The 17,114-nt window shown below is 39.8% G+C and overlaps 2 protein-coding genes across 7 annotated transcripts in view; one reads left to right on the top strand and one right to left on the bottom strand.

Moving 5' to 3' along the window:
- CENPP (centromere protein P) overlaps window positions 1-17,114 on the bottom strand; it is a 232,136-nt gene that overhangs the window by 73,829 nt on the left and 141,193 nt on the right. The gene's annotated exons all lie outside the window — the stretch shown is intronic.
- ECM2 (extracellular matrix protein 2) overlaps window positions 1-17,114 on the top strand; it is a gene marked incomplete at its 5' end in the record, with an annotated part of 56,378 nt that overhangs the window by 37,688 nt on the left and 1,576 nt on the right. For all 5 annotated transcript variants that reach the window (XM_082634908.1, XM_082634906.1, XM_082634905.1 and 2 more), the window contains 5 exons: window positions 2,159-2,274; window positions 3,923-4,058; window positions 9,675-9,832; window positions 11,985-12,124; window positions 13,469-13,795. In XM_082634908.1, coding sequence (XP_082491034.1) covers window positions 2,159-2,274; window positions 3,923-4,058; window positions 9,675-9,832; window positions 11,985-12,124; window positions 13,469-13,795 — 877 coding nt within the window. The remainder of the gene's footprint in view (window positions 1-2,158; window positions 2,275-3,922; window positions 4,059-9,674; window positions 9,833-11,984; window positions 12,125-13,468; window positions 13,796-17,114) is intronic.

Here is a 17,114-nt window from a genome sequence, read left to right as displayed (position 1 = left end):
TAAATTGATCTTGTGGTTAACTCCCATTGTCCTATGAATGTTATATTTTAATTTTATAATATAAGTTGACCCCAAACAGATTAATTTCACAATCTTCAAACATAAAAACTTTGCAGGTTTTATAGGTGTTTACTGCAGAATAGCACCGTCAGGTATAAAGTAAATTCCTCCAAATCAAACCATGATTTTCCATTGACTTTTTTCTAAAGCCAGCTTTAGAAGGTATAATTTATATATAGTAAAACATTATTAGCATGTTTTTCTTTGAGGTTTTTTTTAAGATTTTTTTTTGATGTGGACCATTTTTTAAGTCTTTATTGAATTCGTTACAATATTGCTTCTGTTTTATGTTTTGTTTTTTTGGCCACAAGGCATGTGGGATCTTAGCTCCCCAACCAGGGGTCAAACCTGCACCCCCTGCATTGGAAGGTGAAGTCTTAACCACTGGACCGCCAGGGAAGTCCCTGTTATGCTTTGAGTTTTGACAAATGCTTACAGTCAATACCACAATCAAGATATAACATTTCCATCACCTCACCAAATTCTCTCATGTCCCTCCTTTCACCAGCCCTGATGTTTTCTGTCTCTAGAGTATCTTTTCTAGGATGTCATAGAAATGGAATCATACAGCATGTAGCCTTTTCAGCTGGACTTCGTTCATTTATCATAATGCTTCTGAGGGTTATGCAGGTTGTGGCATTTATCAGTAGCTGGCTCCTCCTTACTTCTGAGAGGCGTTTTGTTGTTTGGATAGACCACAGCTCTCAGGTGAAGAACATCTGGATTATTTCCAGTTTGGGGCAATTATGCATACAGTTGCTATAAACATCCACATATGGATGTCTGTGCCGACCTAAGTTTTCTTTTTCCTAGGGTATATACCCAGGAGTGGGATTACTGAGTGCTACAGTCAAAGCATGTTTAACTTTATAAGAAACTACCAAACAGTTCCTTAAAATGGCTGTGACACTCCTTCCAGCAATATCAGAGAGTTCCTGTTGTTTTCCCCCTTGTTTTAGACATTATGGTAGGCATGGAGTGGTCCAGACTTTTTGCCCATGTTCTTATAGGGCCAGGAAGAGCTCTGAGTGGAGGATTGGCAGGACAGATACGTGTGTGAGGCTGGCTGGTGGGGAGACTGGGACAGTGAATGAGTCTTGGCAATAAGGCCCATGCTGGGGATAGCTCTGAAGATGCAGGGGTGAGAGAATCTGAGTGGGGTTTCAGATGTGTCTTGGGGGAAGTAACAGAAATAACTACCATAGAAATAATAATGATCGTATAAATAAATACTCAATAGTCACAGCATGACCCCTTTAATCAGTATAGCCAATCTGCAATAGGACATTTCTGGTGTTATGGCCTTCCTGATACCATGTTCACATGACGTCCTAAGGAATTCTTCTCATGCCCAGAGTGTCCTGCTCCAGCAATGCCCCCTCCTCTGTAGCCTGCATGCCAGGTGTGCTCTGCCATTAAAGATGAATGACCTGTGCTGAGTCACAGTATCTTGCTTTTATAAGAAGGTCACCACATGATTTTTATAGTACTCACTATTTCTGATAAGCTCATTTTCTGGCTTTAAAAATCATTGACTACTGTACTTAATTAAATGTCAAACCAAAACCCCATAAATTAAAGCATGCAGGAACTTCTATAGATTGAAGTCACAGAATTACAATATAAGATCTGGAGGCAATTTGAGACATTAACTCCCCAAGCTTCTTACTTACAGGAAACTGATGCTCAAAGAAGGCAAGTCACATACCCAAGATTTCATTGTAAAAAACAGTATATTTCTGGTCTATAAAAATCAGTTTCTATAGCACCTTCCATAAACACATCTTTGTTGTAAAATGCATAATGTTAACAGAATTGTCTACCAAACCACATTCTGGCTGTTTTAAAGCAGCTTCATCTAAAACATGATGTACTAGAGCATGACAAGCCCTTAGAGTGAGAATTTTGACCATATGAAATAGTCTAGTCCCAGGCTTGTTTTTTTTCTGAACACTCATTTTCTTATATAATACATACTGTCCTTGCTATAAGTATTGCTTTTCCTCCAGATAAAGCTCTCTCTTGCTATCTATGCATGTGCATGTATACATGTATTTATAGGCACATAGGCCTAAAACACAATTGCTACGTGTCCTAGGCAATTCTATCACCTCCATTCCGGATGAAGCATTTAATGGATTACCGAATTTGGAAAGGCTTGATCTGAGCAAAAATAATATCACCTCTTCAGGCATAGGTCCAAAAGCATTCAAGGTAAATAACATGTTCTGACTTCTAACAGTCCACGTGGATGGCTTTCTCATGACTTGTACTGTCAGTGGGTGGAGATGGAGAAGGAAGGAAAAGTAAAATGTTTTACTGGAGTTTTCTCTGAAGAAAGTTTCTGATGTCCCTAAACTGTATTCAAGTTTTATCTTGAATATAGTATATTGTTTTATAGGTTTCTAGCTGTTTTTCCTATGCTTTGTCCTTAAAGCACCCACAACAGCATGAATGACAAAACTAATGTTTTGAATTTATTAAGGAGTTTCTCCCTAAGTAGCAGAAAACATGTTGAAATATGGTCTCTTAGTACATGAGGTATTTCTGGGAAAAAAGGAGAGCTTATCTGGAAACTATTAACATTTTCAGGCCAGCAATACAGAGTTTCCTTATTTCGTGCTATCTGCAAAATCTGATAAAGGATACTTCAGCAGGAGGGGGTTCTAGAAAAACAAATGGGCTCAGATGAAAATTAACATGGGGATACGCTAGGGAAAGAGAAAAGCATAGAGTAAACCTTTGAAAGAATCAGATTTAATTAAAATTTTTTTCTAAAAGGGAGAAAACAGAGTATCAAGGACTTTCAGAAAAACAAAGGCAGAAGAAAGGAGGGGTTTATGTGTGTAAACAAATACTCATAAATGTGTGTGCTTAAAGAAGCCCAAGTAAAACAAGTTACATGCCGGGAGGTCAAACTTTATCCCCTTGGATGGTCTTCTGTCCACTCTTTGGACAAATCACTGGCCTCTTACAAGCTCAGTTCCTGGTTCTCATATAGATTCTGGACTGCAGACGAGAGAGCTCCAGACACTTGGTGTCCACGTTCATGTGAAAGACCTGGAGTCCTGCCTCATGCTAGCCGTCCTGATAGAACAACAGTTGGGACTTGTGCATTTCCTGTATTTGATCAAAAAACAGGACACTGTAGGAAATTGCCTTTTTCTTGTTTTGAGATTCTCTGTCCCATTTCCAAACTGCTGAAATTGACTCTGAGCACCACTGATGTAAATCATTCTGTAACTTTGGTAGTGTAGGTTAGTTTGGCCAACAAACATGTAACTACAAATGTGGATATGCAATCTCCAGACAGTCAAAACTGTTTGGGTACCGTATAGAAACAGTTTGTTACATTTGTAGCATTTAATTTTGAAGAATTTCCACAATCATTAGTGCTGTTTTATGACTCTGTCTCTACCTAGTATAGATGGAAAACTGAGTTCACAAACACATTGAAAGGGTTCAAATTGCTGTTTTGTTAGCATCTATGACAGATTCAGATTATTGCATGTTTTAATTAACTTTGTGTCTATTGCTGAGAAGTTGAAAACCTAAGATCTAGGAAAATATGACTGGTCCAGCGGTGATAGGAACTTTCTCTTGCTTTCTGAAGTCACCATAAAAATATGGGTGAGTGTGATGCAAAATCACGAAATGTAGTTTGCTGAAAATACGGGGGAATAAATGCTATTAACAGGACCAACATCTACCTGGCAGGGAGAATATGGGGATTCTTGTCTAAGCCTGAGCAACTGAAGGTTTGTGAAACTTTAGTAACTACCGCAAACTGACCATTAAATGACATATATGACTGTACATCTGTGACAAGATAAAAAAGTAATTTTGAGATTTGCCTTTTAAGCTTCTAGAGAATTTAATGCGTCTGAATATGGATGGAAACAATTTGGTAGCGATTCCTTCAGAACTACCATCTACATTAGAAGAACTTAAAATCAATGAGAACAATCTTCAGGTTATTGATGAAGAAAGTTTATCAGGTATTTAACATTTGACTTTATGATATGTGTCCGTATAACCTTTCTTCTGTAGTTGTGTGGAAATTTATTTGCAATATCGCTAAATGAATAGCTAGTAAAATTTTTTTAGGTCATGTTACCATTTTAAGTTGATAAAATTTATTTTAACTATTGACCGGTGAAACTTTAAAAAATGTATTTTAAACTGCCTGTTGTCTTAAAAATGCATTTTATAAATAAACTTTCACTGATTTCAGGTTTTCATCATTTACAATACAGTAACTAAATTACAAATCCATAATATCCTAAGAGTTACACTAACATTCCCCACACAGCCAGGTGTTCTGGTGCTGTGTTTGTACCGATGTATTTGGTATCAGTGGTGATAACACAGTATCATGGCTTGTTGAACGGGTCTCCTTAGATGCTCAATACACCCCATACACAACTCCCACTGCCTCTGGCCATTTTGCTGTTTTTAACTTGACATGTTTTGGCAAATGAGAATTATGCATAAAATATAAGTAAATGAGCAACTATGTGAGGCTGAGGGGTAATCCTACAAACAAAGTACATAAACTTTATTAGCACATGCACTCTATATGGCAGTCACTTTGGCTTTGACAGTCTTGTTCCCTAGAGGGTTGCTCTGGCACTTGTCCATGAGACACTTGCACCCCACAGGGCAAGACAAATGATGTCCATGGGTGTGTGGTTGCCACGACAGCCTGGCTTTCCCATGGATGGGCTTTAGTGAAGGTGCCCCACATTCTGTACATTTGATACAGCTGGAATTTACTCTTAAGACTGTTTCTGGACTAGCTGGATAACTAAAGTTGTCGTATTATGAACTCTGTATGAAAGAGGCAGTATTACATTTACCTTTTTGTGAATTCTAGCTATGTCTTTATATGCTTCTTTAAGACAAAAACTGCCTAATTTTTCTTTTTATCTTCCTAACAGTCTAGTGTAGCTCTTGAAGTATAGTGCGTAACATTTTTTATTTGATTTGAAATACATTTATTAGGTTAATGTTGATAACCAAGCCTTTAAAGGAACAAAACAATTCCATTATTTCCTTTCATTCCTCAAGAAACTTCATAAGGACAAAACACTTCTGGTGATGGGGAAAAAACAATAATGAGAACTGCCATATCTGAGGATTACAGAGTTATGGAAATACTCTATTTCCAGATGGATTTCAGGGTACTTAACAAACAAAATTTGAAGGTCTTTTGTCATATGGAAAAGACAGTAGAAAGTTCAATTTCTAACTGCTAGGTGAAACAGATCAAAGGAACACTTAATTTAGGACAAGTGCACTAATGGGTTATATGTGATCTACATGTGAGATGGTATTTCTAGCAGTGTTATCAAAATGACGTTTTAAGTCCTTATTTGGAAGGTGCTCTCACACATTCCTACAACTGCTTCTCCACACACACTTCTCCCTCATGAAAAAATTTCCATATTCTCAGAGGGTTGACTGTGTTCCAGGGTGAACTGGCCTCTTCCTTGATCCACCTCCCATCTCTACAGTCTGAGCACCTCACAGGCCTTGGCCCTGTGCAGGCGGCCAGTGAGGAGCCTCTGCACTGTCACCTTGTCCAGAGAGGCCCCTGTAGTGTGTGGCCCAAAGGCCTGTGTCTTTAGTCCCGTTCCAGTGCTGGTCCCTCGGGTACTGAGTTCTTAGTTCGGCTCTAATGCTGGCCCCTCAGGTACTGGGTTTTCTCTTGACTGCTGTAGCCACTGGGGCTCCTCAGCTCCTGTGAGTCCCACTGCTGTGGATGGTCAGGTTGGCTGGCAGTGAGCAAGGCAAGCCCAAGCACAGGCCACTGCCAGTGCTGTGACACTGCTTTTCTGGGTGGAAGCCCCTGGCTTGACCATCAGTGGCCTGTAGCACTTCTGTTAGCTCCCTCATGACCTTTCAGGTTTTAGATATATAGTTCCAGAGAAGCAGGGAAGCAGGGCACTCCAGGGAAAGAAGCAGTATGTACAAAGGTGTGAAGAAACAAAACAATTTGGATGCTAAGGGAAATCCAGTTTCATGGATCTTGGATGCAGTGTGTGATGGGGAATGAAGAACAAAAGATGATGTGAAAAGGTAGGAAGGAACCACACAACAGACAGCTCTGCACGTGCTATGCCGAGGTGCTGGGAGTTCATCCAGAATCCACTGAGAGATGTGCATACCCACTATAGAGAAAAGGAAGGTCTTAAAATTGAAGGGAAGGTGAAAAAATAGAAGGGAGGGATAGCAGGAGAAAACTGGACATCCTAAAAAATGTTCCTGTCTTCATTAATGTTAAAAACAAAACAAAACCCATGATCATGGTGTCCTTTCTAGCAATGATGGTGGTGTGGCTATCCAGTCAGAATATCTATGAGATCAAGTTCTCACACAAGTCTATCCATGTCTATAACCTGTTATGTAGCTCCCTGCTCACAATGGGAAAGACTTCCTGCCAACTTCCTGCTAATAAATCCTCTTTCTGCCACAGTCTAACCTACAAGAACCTTCTCTACCTCCATCCTGTTGCCTGTTACATATAGGAACGTACATACTATCTATGTATATACAATATACACATAAGCCAGAGAATAACCGTAAAGTAAAGTATAATATTAATTTACACTGTTGTGTTTTGTTTCTCTTTCTTGTGAGGTCATGTAATGACCACCAGTCTACTTCTATTATCTATTTTCCTCTGAAAAACTTGTATTACATTCCAAAACCTCAACTATGTACTAGATAATTATGCTGGATTCTCAGTATCTTTAGTTGCGGAAATTAAAGAGTTTTGGTTATATGAGGAAATAGAATCACTTATCATAATTTACTAGTTGGCCTCCACAATTCCTCTCTGTCTTTCAGCTGATGTTAAACACCAGCAGATTAATATTTTGTCATGCTGTTCCCTATCCAGAGGCTGCTTGTTGCCTAGAGAAGGAAAGTCAGACCTTATTTTCTGGTGCACAAAGGCCCTGCACAGCCCACCTCTGCCCTCGCAACAACCTTCATCCCCTCTTGCATATGGCCCACTCCAGGGATGGTCTCTTTCCTACTCCTGAGCACACCCATGTGGGTTCATGCTTCCATGAGTTCACCTGGCTGCCTCACCCTCCCATGTCTACCTACATCTTTCTGTCTTGAGAATCTAGCCCCACTCACACTTCCGTACCACTCAAGTCTACACTGCCACCTCCTCCTTGTCATGTTCTAGAATCTATGATCTGTACTCCTGATGGTAGTGCCTTTTGTTTATCCTTAGACTATGTCTTACTTCTCTGATATGCCTAAGAGTAGGATCTGAGTTGCGCAGAGCATTTCAGTGCAGTACCCATGACTTGAGTTGAATATGAAAACATCCCCTATTCTGAAAATTTTGGCCACTGAACAAACTCTGAAGTTACACCCTGAATGTTGGACTCAGATACCTCTGGGTATCTTCACTGCTGAGCTTTCCATTCTCCTTTAAGTTTCCAGTTGATTTGAGACCAGTAGAAACAATTTAGAAAAATCTTGTTTGTATAAAGGCCTTTCTTGGTAGCTCAATCTGAATGTGCGGAGAATTTTTTATCATTCTCCTTTCAAAACGTCCATCTGGCTGCACTGTCTGCCAGAAGTGAACACTTGTGATGGGAATTCACTGCTATAATTCCCTTGTTCAGAGACTGAGGGTTTGCCAGGCAGAGAGTGCTCCTTCAGTGTCCTGGAAAAAGGAACCACCCATTGCATTACATTCCTCATACATCCTTGATTATGCTGCCATTTCATACCTGTCTGTCTTTGCAAATACTTCGAATGACCCTCTACAACCTTCTACTTCTCATCTGCCTGCGTTCCAAGTCCCTGCTTGGCCATTGCTTCCTCTGTGGGGCGCCCTGGCCCCCCAACTCCCTCCTCTGGCTTCTGTTCCTTACACAAACTTTCCTTTCCATACTGTACATTCTTGACTTCCTTTGTCATAGATTAATTGACAATAAATGCATGGGTTTATTTCTGGGCTCTCTATTCTGTCTCATTGATCTATGGGTCTGTTTTTGTGCCAGTACCACACTGTTTCAATTACTGTAGCTTTGTACTATAGCTTGAAACCAGGGAGTGTGATAGCTCCAGCTTTGTTCTTCTTTCTCAAGATTGTTTTGGCTATTTGGGGTCTTCTGCGTTTCCATACAAATTTTAAAATTATTTGTTCTAGTTCTGTGAAAAAGTGTATTTTGATAGGGATTGAACTGAATCTGTAGACTGCCTTAGGGAGTATGGTCATTTTAACGGTATTAATTCTTCCAGTCCATGTACAAGGTATATCTTTCCATTTGTTTGTGTTGCCTTCAATCAGTTTTTTTTCATGAATGTCTCTTGGTTTTCTGAGTACAGGTCTTTTATCTTCTTGCTTAGATTTATTCCTAGGTTTTTATTCTTTTTGATGCAGTTGGAAATGGGATTGTTTTCTTAATTTCTCTGATAGTCTGTTGTTAGTGTATAGAAACTCAACAGATTTCTGTATATTAATTTTGTATCCTGAAACTTTACTGAATTCATGTACCAGTTCTAATAGTTTTTTGGTGGCAGTCTCTAGGATTTTCTGTATATAGTATCATGTTGCCTGCAGTGGCAATTTTACTTCTTCCTTTTCAACTTGGATTCTTTTCACTTCTTTTCCTTGTCTGATTGCTGTGGCTAGAACTTCCAACACTATGTTGAATAAAAGTGGTGAGTTTGGGCATCCCTGTTTTATTCCTGATCTTAGAGGAAATGCTTTCAGCTTTTCACCATTCAGTATGATGCTGGCTGTAGGTTTGTCTTATATGTTGAAGTATGTTCCCTCTATACCCACTTTGTTGAGAGTTTTTATCACAAATGGATGTTAAATTTTGTCAAAAGCTTTTTCTGCATCTCTAATAAAAGATCATTTGACTTTTATTCTTCAATTTGCTAATGTGGTGTATCACATTGATTTTTTTTGTGGATATTAAACCATCCTTGCATCCCTGGGATAAATCCCACTTGATCTTTTGATTTTGTTTGCCAATATTTTGTTGAGTTTTTTTTTTTTTTTTTTTTTTTTTTTTGCGGCACACGGGCCTCTCACTGTTGTGACCTCTCCCGTTGCAGAGCACAGGCTCCAGACGCGCAGGCCCAGCGGCCATGGCTCACAGGCCCAGCTGCTCCATGGCATGTGGGACCCTCCCGGACCGGGGCACGAACCCGTGTCCCCTCCATCGGCAGGCAGACTCTCAACCACTGCGCCACCAGGGAAGCCCTTGTTGAGGTTTTTTGCATATACATTCTTCAGTGATATTTGCTTATAATTTTTTTCTTTTTTGTGTGTGTGTGGTGTTTTGGTTTTTGTATGAGGGTTACAAACTTTCATCATACAGCACAACAGTGATTTCTCTACAGGTCTGCCTCTCCTGGACCATGCATTCAGCATTGGGTCCTGGCTGATCTGAGCATTTGGGATTTGCAGAGTACTAGGGAAAAGGCTCTAAGTGGGCAGGGGGATACAAATAAAGAAGCTACAACATCAGTCCTCCAAATGAACTGAACATTTCACATGACATTTTGAAAGCCTATAGAAATTACATGTTTTTTAGTTATACTAATGTCCCAATAATTTTATTTTTTTATAGACTTAAATCAATTGGTCACCTTAGAATTGGAAGGAAACAGTCTCAGTGAAACCAATGTCAATTCTTTAGCTTTCAAACCTTTGAAGAGTCTATCCTACCTGCGTCTGGGAAGAAATAAATTTAGAATTATACCACAGGGTCTTCCTGCTTCTATTGAGGTACCAATATCTTACTTACAATATTTTATATTTTAAATACAGTACACTATGGCAATATATTTTAAAAGGTTATTGTGATGCATATTAAACTCAATAGTTTTGGTGCTATATACAGAATTTACTATAATTTGAGCACTGTTTTCAAACAATACAAAATTATGAATCAAAATTATAACTACTAGTAGAAAATCTTGATAAAGTGAAAATTGGTTCTGCCGACGGCTCTTGGAGAGAGAACAGGGAAGATGAACTGAGCATTCAACAGAAACTACAAGTTGCAAAAAGTACCTTGACTTACAAAACTGTCTCAAACTGGAACTGTGACATTCATCCCAGTCTGTTCTACCCAGAGTCCCACATGGACTAGCAGTGACCCTGTGAAGATGGACAAGATTTGCAGAGAAGGCTGCTGACTGTGCCAGCAGCACCCCCCCTCCCTCTTCCCACAGCTTACTAGTTCTAACTAGGTCCTACCAAGGGCCCAAGCACTGTCCTGTCTCCATCCCCTCTGGAGACACTCCCTGCTGCCCAAGTGTGTGGTCTCTCTTGCTACAACAAGGAACACACTTAACTAAGGGGGGACTCTGGGGGCCTTCCCTGCTGAGTGTACGCCCCAACTTCCTGCATTAAGAAGAGGCCTGGCAGATCCAGCTGACTCCTAGGCCACCTCCTCTGAGCTCTGTTTCTGCCACATACACAATCAGACAGCAGGATGAAGCTTCCCACTGCTGTGGACACAGTGAGCCAAGAGAGGGCCATTAATCCAGATATGATACTGCTGCTACCGCAGCCACCATGCTTCCTCTTCCTACTTCCGCATTAAGACAGACCTTTAGAATTTACCAAAATTGTAAAGACTGAGGTTCTATAACCTGGCTTTACCTCAGAATCACTTGGATTCTAAAGAAATACAGATTCCTGGACCTATCCCAGACATGCTAAATCAGGTTCTTTGGAGAATGGGGTCAACAATTTATAATTTTTTAAAAATTAAAATTTTAAATAGATAATGCATGCACACAGTAAAACACACACACAACACTTGAAAAGTACAAAAGAGCAATGTGTCTCTATTCCACGTCTGACCCTCTCATCCTTGGTTTCTCTTTCCAAAGACCCTCTCGCTAGCTTCTTGGGAGGTGCTGTCCATGCAAGTACATATGCTGTGAATCCTTCCAAAGCACTGCTTCACAGCTGCAGTTTCAACGTATAAATGAGTGTGCTCTGATTTAGGTTGGAATTTATACTTTAAAAAGCTCACGAGTGATTCTAACATACAATCAAGTTTAGGAATCACTGATCTAGTTCACCCCTAAATATGTATGAAGGTAAAAGCAAAAAGCTAAAAATCACTTTACTCACTTCCAACAATACAAAAATTAAATGACAAAGAGGGGGAAATTACTACAACAGGAATAGAAAGTTACTCTGAATATATATACTAATTGTACTTCTGAATTCCACCAAGATCCCTGAGTGAAAAATTCCTTGTAATGCCAAATGAATTTAACTTGAAGGCAGCTTAGCTGTTGAAAACTTACTAATAGTTCTAGCAAACGTCACCCTGATGTTAAATGAAGGCTCTTAATTAACTGTTAATTAAAGTAATTATAATACAAACAAATCTAAAAAATGTGAGCCTAAAAAAATTACAGACAGCATGGACAGGTCGGAAGCAGGCTGACCTAAACTGGGGCCAGCCAGCATGAGTTTCCCTCATGTATTAGCTGTGTAACCTTGCAAACATCCTGCCATCTCTCCAGGCCTGAGTTTCTCTACTGCTAAATGGTGATAATTTCTACTTATTTCCTACTTTCTAGGATCTTGAAGCCCAAATGAAATAATTTATGTGAATAAGTTTTGTAAATTAGAAAGCTTTATACAATTATTATGGTATGCTATATCATATATCATTTTATGGTTAAAAAATAATTAAATAAAATTCATTTAATTCCATAACCATGACAGATAGTACATATTATTTTACTAGTTAGAAAATCTGACAACTTAAAAATATGAACTCATTTTGAAGTGCTGCAAGACTCTTTAGCTAACACTAGTGACAACAGTCTATAACCTGATTTTAATTCTGTGAGATTGAATATATTTATCAACTAATATGAAAAAAATAAGTCTCTTCTCTTAATTACAGGAATTATACCTAGAAAATAACCAAATTGAAGAAATAACTGAAATTTCTTTTAATCATACCAGAAAGATCAATGTCATTGTACTATGTCATAATAAAATTGAAGAAAATAGAATTGCTCCTTTAGCCTGGATAAATCAAGAGTAAGTACATGCTACAATCTGACTTTCTTAGATGATTTCTTTCCTTTGCCATTATTAAACAGGTTATGAACATGGGCAAGTGAGGGAGGTGACAGCATTCTTTCTTAGTGAAACTCCCCTACATAAAACTTGGCTATTTGCATAGACTTCAAACCGTTCATGATATGACTGATGTTAGGACGGCCATGGTCACTGATGCTGGGGACACCCTACAGTGCGCAAGTGCTAAGCCCAAGCAGTGTGACCTTAGGTCTGATCACTGTTCTGCTCTCTGCTGACTTCACAGGCAGGCATGAAGTTTAAGTGAGATAATCCCCTACCCATAGTGAGGAAGGAAGCTGCCCTCCTCCCCACTTCTCCCTCACCATTAGGTGGAAGCACCAGCATTCACTGTTCTATACCACACTGTCTTCATTCCTTCAAACTATTTCTCTGTTTCAGGTGCTACAAAACAGACTAAAGAATGCCTGACCCAATAGCGGAAGCAAAAAGCAGAGCCCATCTTCCTGGAGAGGAATCAGTGGCCCCAGGCTGTAGCCTCAGGGAAGGGCAAAGTGTGGAGGCCTTGCTCATCAGGAAGGAGAGGATTAGCTACACAGGGAAGCAGGGTCAGGCCCTGGCAGCAGGTGCATCAGAGCAGATCTAGAGTCATGTGGTGAGGGAATGAGGGATCTGAGTGGCACCATGGGGACAGGCATCTTTCAGAAGCAGGACAGAGATGAAAAGAGGCCTTGAGGGCCAATTAGGTTCAGCAGAATGTGGCAGTGGCAGGGCAACTGAGTCTTCATCAGGTGAAAAGTCTTCATGGGGTGGACAGAAGCGCAGGTAAGGCTCTGAAAATAGCCAGATAGTTTACCACATTTCCCAGATCTTCTGGCTTATTAACAACCTTTTCTAGATGCCTCCTTCTCACCCCAAGTCCCAGATCCCAGGTCATCAGATCAAATGTGGAACAAGAATGCAAAAACCCCTCAACACTGCTACTTTCTTGCTGGAACCAGAGATGATTTTAGGGTTAGGACTCTGGACTTCATTTCTGATACAAGTTTGACCTTAGAGATATTTGGGGGACCTCTTTGGGTCTCAGCATTACCCCTGGGATATGAGTTTTTCTCTCTGAACTCTGGTGCTCCTCTTTTAGAGAGGAGCTCAAGCAGCTCTGTGGTACCCGGGTAAAGAGCACTAGCCTTGCAGCCAGACCACCATACAGCCACACTTGCACTGGGAATCATTACAGCACACTGAGTACTGGCAGGAAAATGGACAAGCATCTTGACTGGCTTGTCAAAACTGTGAGCTTACAGTCACTGCCCTGAAGTCCCCACTATGTTTACTCTTTTCTAGAAATCTAGAATCAATTGACCTCTCCTACAACAAGCTCTACCACGTCCCCTCCTATCTACCCAAGTCGCTGCTGCACCTAGTGCTCATCGGCAACCAGATAGAGCGCATCCCTGGCTTTGTGTTTGGCCACATGGAACCAGGCCTGGAATACCTGTACCTGTCATTTAATAAACTTGTGGATGATGGCATAGACCAAGTTTCCTTCTATGGGGCTTATCATTCTCTGCGAGAGCTGTTTCTGGATCATAATGAATTAAAATCTATACCACCTGGGGTACAAGAAATGAAAGCACTACATTTTCTGAGATTGAACAACAACAAGATACGGTAAATTCTGGCCTTTTCAAGTATCCATTTAAATTGTCATGGGTGACAAAATATAGGATTAAACAACCATGACATGATGTCTGGAATTTACTTTAAAGATAAAAAGTGACAAGAGGTTGCATTAAACAAGACTGGCAAATGTTAATGATTGTTGAAACTGGATGAGAATAGGTATGTGAGGATTCACTATAGTGTTTTTTCTACTTTTCTATGTATGTAAACTTCCATAGTAAAAAAATGTAAAAATGAGTATGATTATATAATACATAGAACCTTAGAGGCACGTTCAAGCGAGGCTTCAAGGCAGTAGACTATGGTGCTAATCCCACCTCCATATGTAATTTCAAACACTGTAATCTGTAGAACACAAAACCTAAGTATATGCTAAAATTAAAATTGCTTCTATCTAGATTTTTCTGAAGACAAAATTCCGAATAAATTTATTGAGACTCAGCTCCCTCACTTCTGAGGATACATTTTTCTGTGTGTGTTCTGTCTGCTGACAGTCATCACCCCTGCCTAGAAAGTGTGAATGTCTCAAAAATTAATCTGGAACGCTTTGTTAGTGCAGCCAACGAGGGAGGCAGATCCCAGAGCTCTGTGGTCCTGTCCTTGGCGATTATACCCCTTACTCTTTTACCTGTCTCTACATTTGCAAACACAAACTCCTGAAAAATAAAACAAAGAAAGAGTCAAGAGTTTATAGGGGAAGAGGCGGGGATGGGAAAGGCTTTAAAGATTCAGAGTCAAAATTTTTTGGCCAAAATAATTCCTAGGTCATGCTTATATGCTTCCTATTGCATTGCATCAGGAGGCATACAATATCTGTCCCATTCTGGTGGGATCTAGGTGGTCACGGCCTGATATCTCCATTATAACCTTTCTCCTCCACCACTGAACCAATGGTTTTTTCACTCACAGATGCTTATTGCTTCCATCTGTTATTTCCTTAGGGGTAATAAAATGGTGACTTTCTATTTTTTGTCATTCTTTCCACATTTTTTTTTTTTTTTTTTTTTTTTTTTTCTTTTTGCGGTATGCGGGCCTCTCACTGTTGTGGCCTCTCCCGTTGCGGAGCACAGGCTCCGGATGCGCAGGCCCAGCGGCCATGGCTCACGGGCCCAGCCGCTCCGCGGCATATGGGATCCTCCCAGACCGGGGCACGAACCCGTATCCCCTGCATCGGCAGGCGGACTCTCAACCACTGCGCCACCAGGGAGGCCCTCTTTCCACATTTTATAGCTGGACTTCCTCTGTAAATAATATTTTCTTTTCAATTAGGGCAACTTTGTTACTCTGAAAGGTAGGCTCAGTTCTTTCCTTTAAACTGCCTAGCAGAGTAAGAAGTTGGTTACAGATTTGTAACAGTGTGAGGTGATGGATGTTACCTAAACTTATGGTGGTGATCATTTCAACCACATACACATACATCAAATCATTATGTTGTACACTTTAAACTAATACAATGTTATGCCAATCTTTATAAAACTGGAAAAAATTATACATATGCATTAAACATGAAGGAAAAGGACTATAAAATATATTAAAATTTTAATAGTGGCTGTCAGGATAAAAAAGAAGTTGGTGCCTAAATATTTTTGCTTTATTAATTTGTTTTTGGCTTTCTCTGGAGAATCAATATGAACTTATGGCTTTATATATTAAGAATGTTTCAATCAACTGCAATTATTGTTCTTAAACTGTTCCATCTTTGGCCAATGGTAGCCCTCCGAGTTGGTTCCTGTGTCCTTGGATAGGCCTCTGTAGATCTTGAATGGCTCACTTTTATATTCCCCACTACAGCCCGATGCCACCCTTCTTCCAAAGAGCCCTAGCTCCTCTCACTGGGGAATCATGTTCAGAGGCCCCAATCTGGGCACCAGGCATCTTCCTTTCAAATGTGTTGTTACTGTTTCAAGGCCTTTCAGTGGACTGCCAGAAACATGTATTTTGTGAAGAAAAAAAAAATGAGTTCATACTGATATTCCCAAGTCAAATTTAATGTTACAGAGAAGTCCTTCTGTTTCAAACTTGCTTATCTTACACTGAAAATCTAGGTTCCCAACAATAACTTATATTTACTATAAACAATAGTTTCAAAATGATAATACCATTATTACAACTAACAACAAAAGTATTTAATTAAGTTTATTATGTTTTTAGTAGTTCTACTTGTCCTTAGAATATGTTCCATGAAGGATGTATAGCTTAAATACAGAAGTTTTCTCTGTAACAATAGGTCAACAACTTAATATTCAGATAGGTCTTTAATTTGCTTTGGTTTTTAGGAATTGCTACTTTCTATAAAATATTTTTCTATGCCTGTCCCTTATACCATATTCCATCCTTTCCCATAGGTTAAGTTTTTTAAAATTTATTTTTGGCTGTGTTGGGTCTTTGTTGCTGCGTGTGGGCTTTCTCTAGTTGCGGTGAGCGGGGGCTACTCTTTGTTGCAGTGCGCGGGCTTCTCACTGCAGTGGCTTTTCTTGTTGCGGAGCACGGGCTCTAGGCACATGGGCTTCAGTAGTTGTGGCACGCAGGCTCTAGAGCACAGGTTCAGCAGTTGTGGTGCACGGGCTTAGTTGCTCCGCGGCATGTGGGATCATCCCGGACCAGGGCTCGAACCCATGTCCCCTGCATTAGCAGGCAGATTCTTAACGACTGCGCCACCAGGGAAGCCCCTAAACTTTTAAATTAATTTCCCATTGATGATCCCGTGTTATTTTTTTTTAAAATATAAGCATACATACACGCATTCAAATTCCCCACTGCGTCTCACAATTATTATACAAATTATTACACCAAAGGATTATTACTTTTTTCTCTCTCTCTGGAAAGAGTGTATATTTTTTCTGTTCTTCACTTTTAAAAATTATCAGTATATCCTGGATATCACTCCATATCAGTATGTAGAGAATTTCCTCATTCCTTTTTACAGTTGAATAGTATTCCACTATATGGACATTTTATTCAACCAGTTCCTTATTGATAGACATTTGATTGTTTCCATTTTTTATACTATAAATAATGCCACAATGTACAACTCTGTTCAAATGTAATTTTGTATTTTTCCAATCTAACTTTGGGACAGATCTCTAGAAGTGGGATTGCTGAGTGAAAGGTACAAAATACACATGTAATTTTGCTAGATACTGCCAAATTCCTATCCATGGGGCTGTACTGTTTTGAATTTCCTTCAATGATGTTTGATCCTATAGAGCCTCATCATCAGAACATGTTAATGAACTTCTGGATTTTTTGGGGAGGGCGTTGGGCAAATCTGGTAAGTGAGAGTGGTATGCCAGTATCATTTAAATTT

This window comes from Mesoplodon mirus (assembly GCF_964341445.2).
Source record: "Mesoplodon mirus genome assembly, chromosome: 1".
NCBI lineage: Eukaryota > Metazoa > Chordata > Mammalia > Artiodactyla > Ziphiidae > Mesoplodon > Mesoplodon mirus.
The sequence above is the reverse complement of the archived record's forward strand: the minus strand, read 5'-3'. Positions and strand labels throughout refer to the sequence as shown.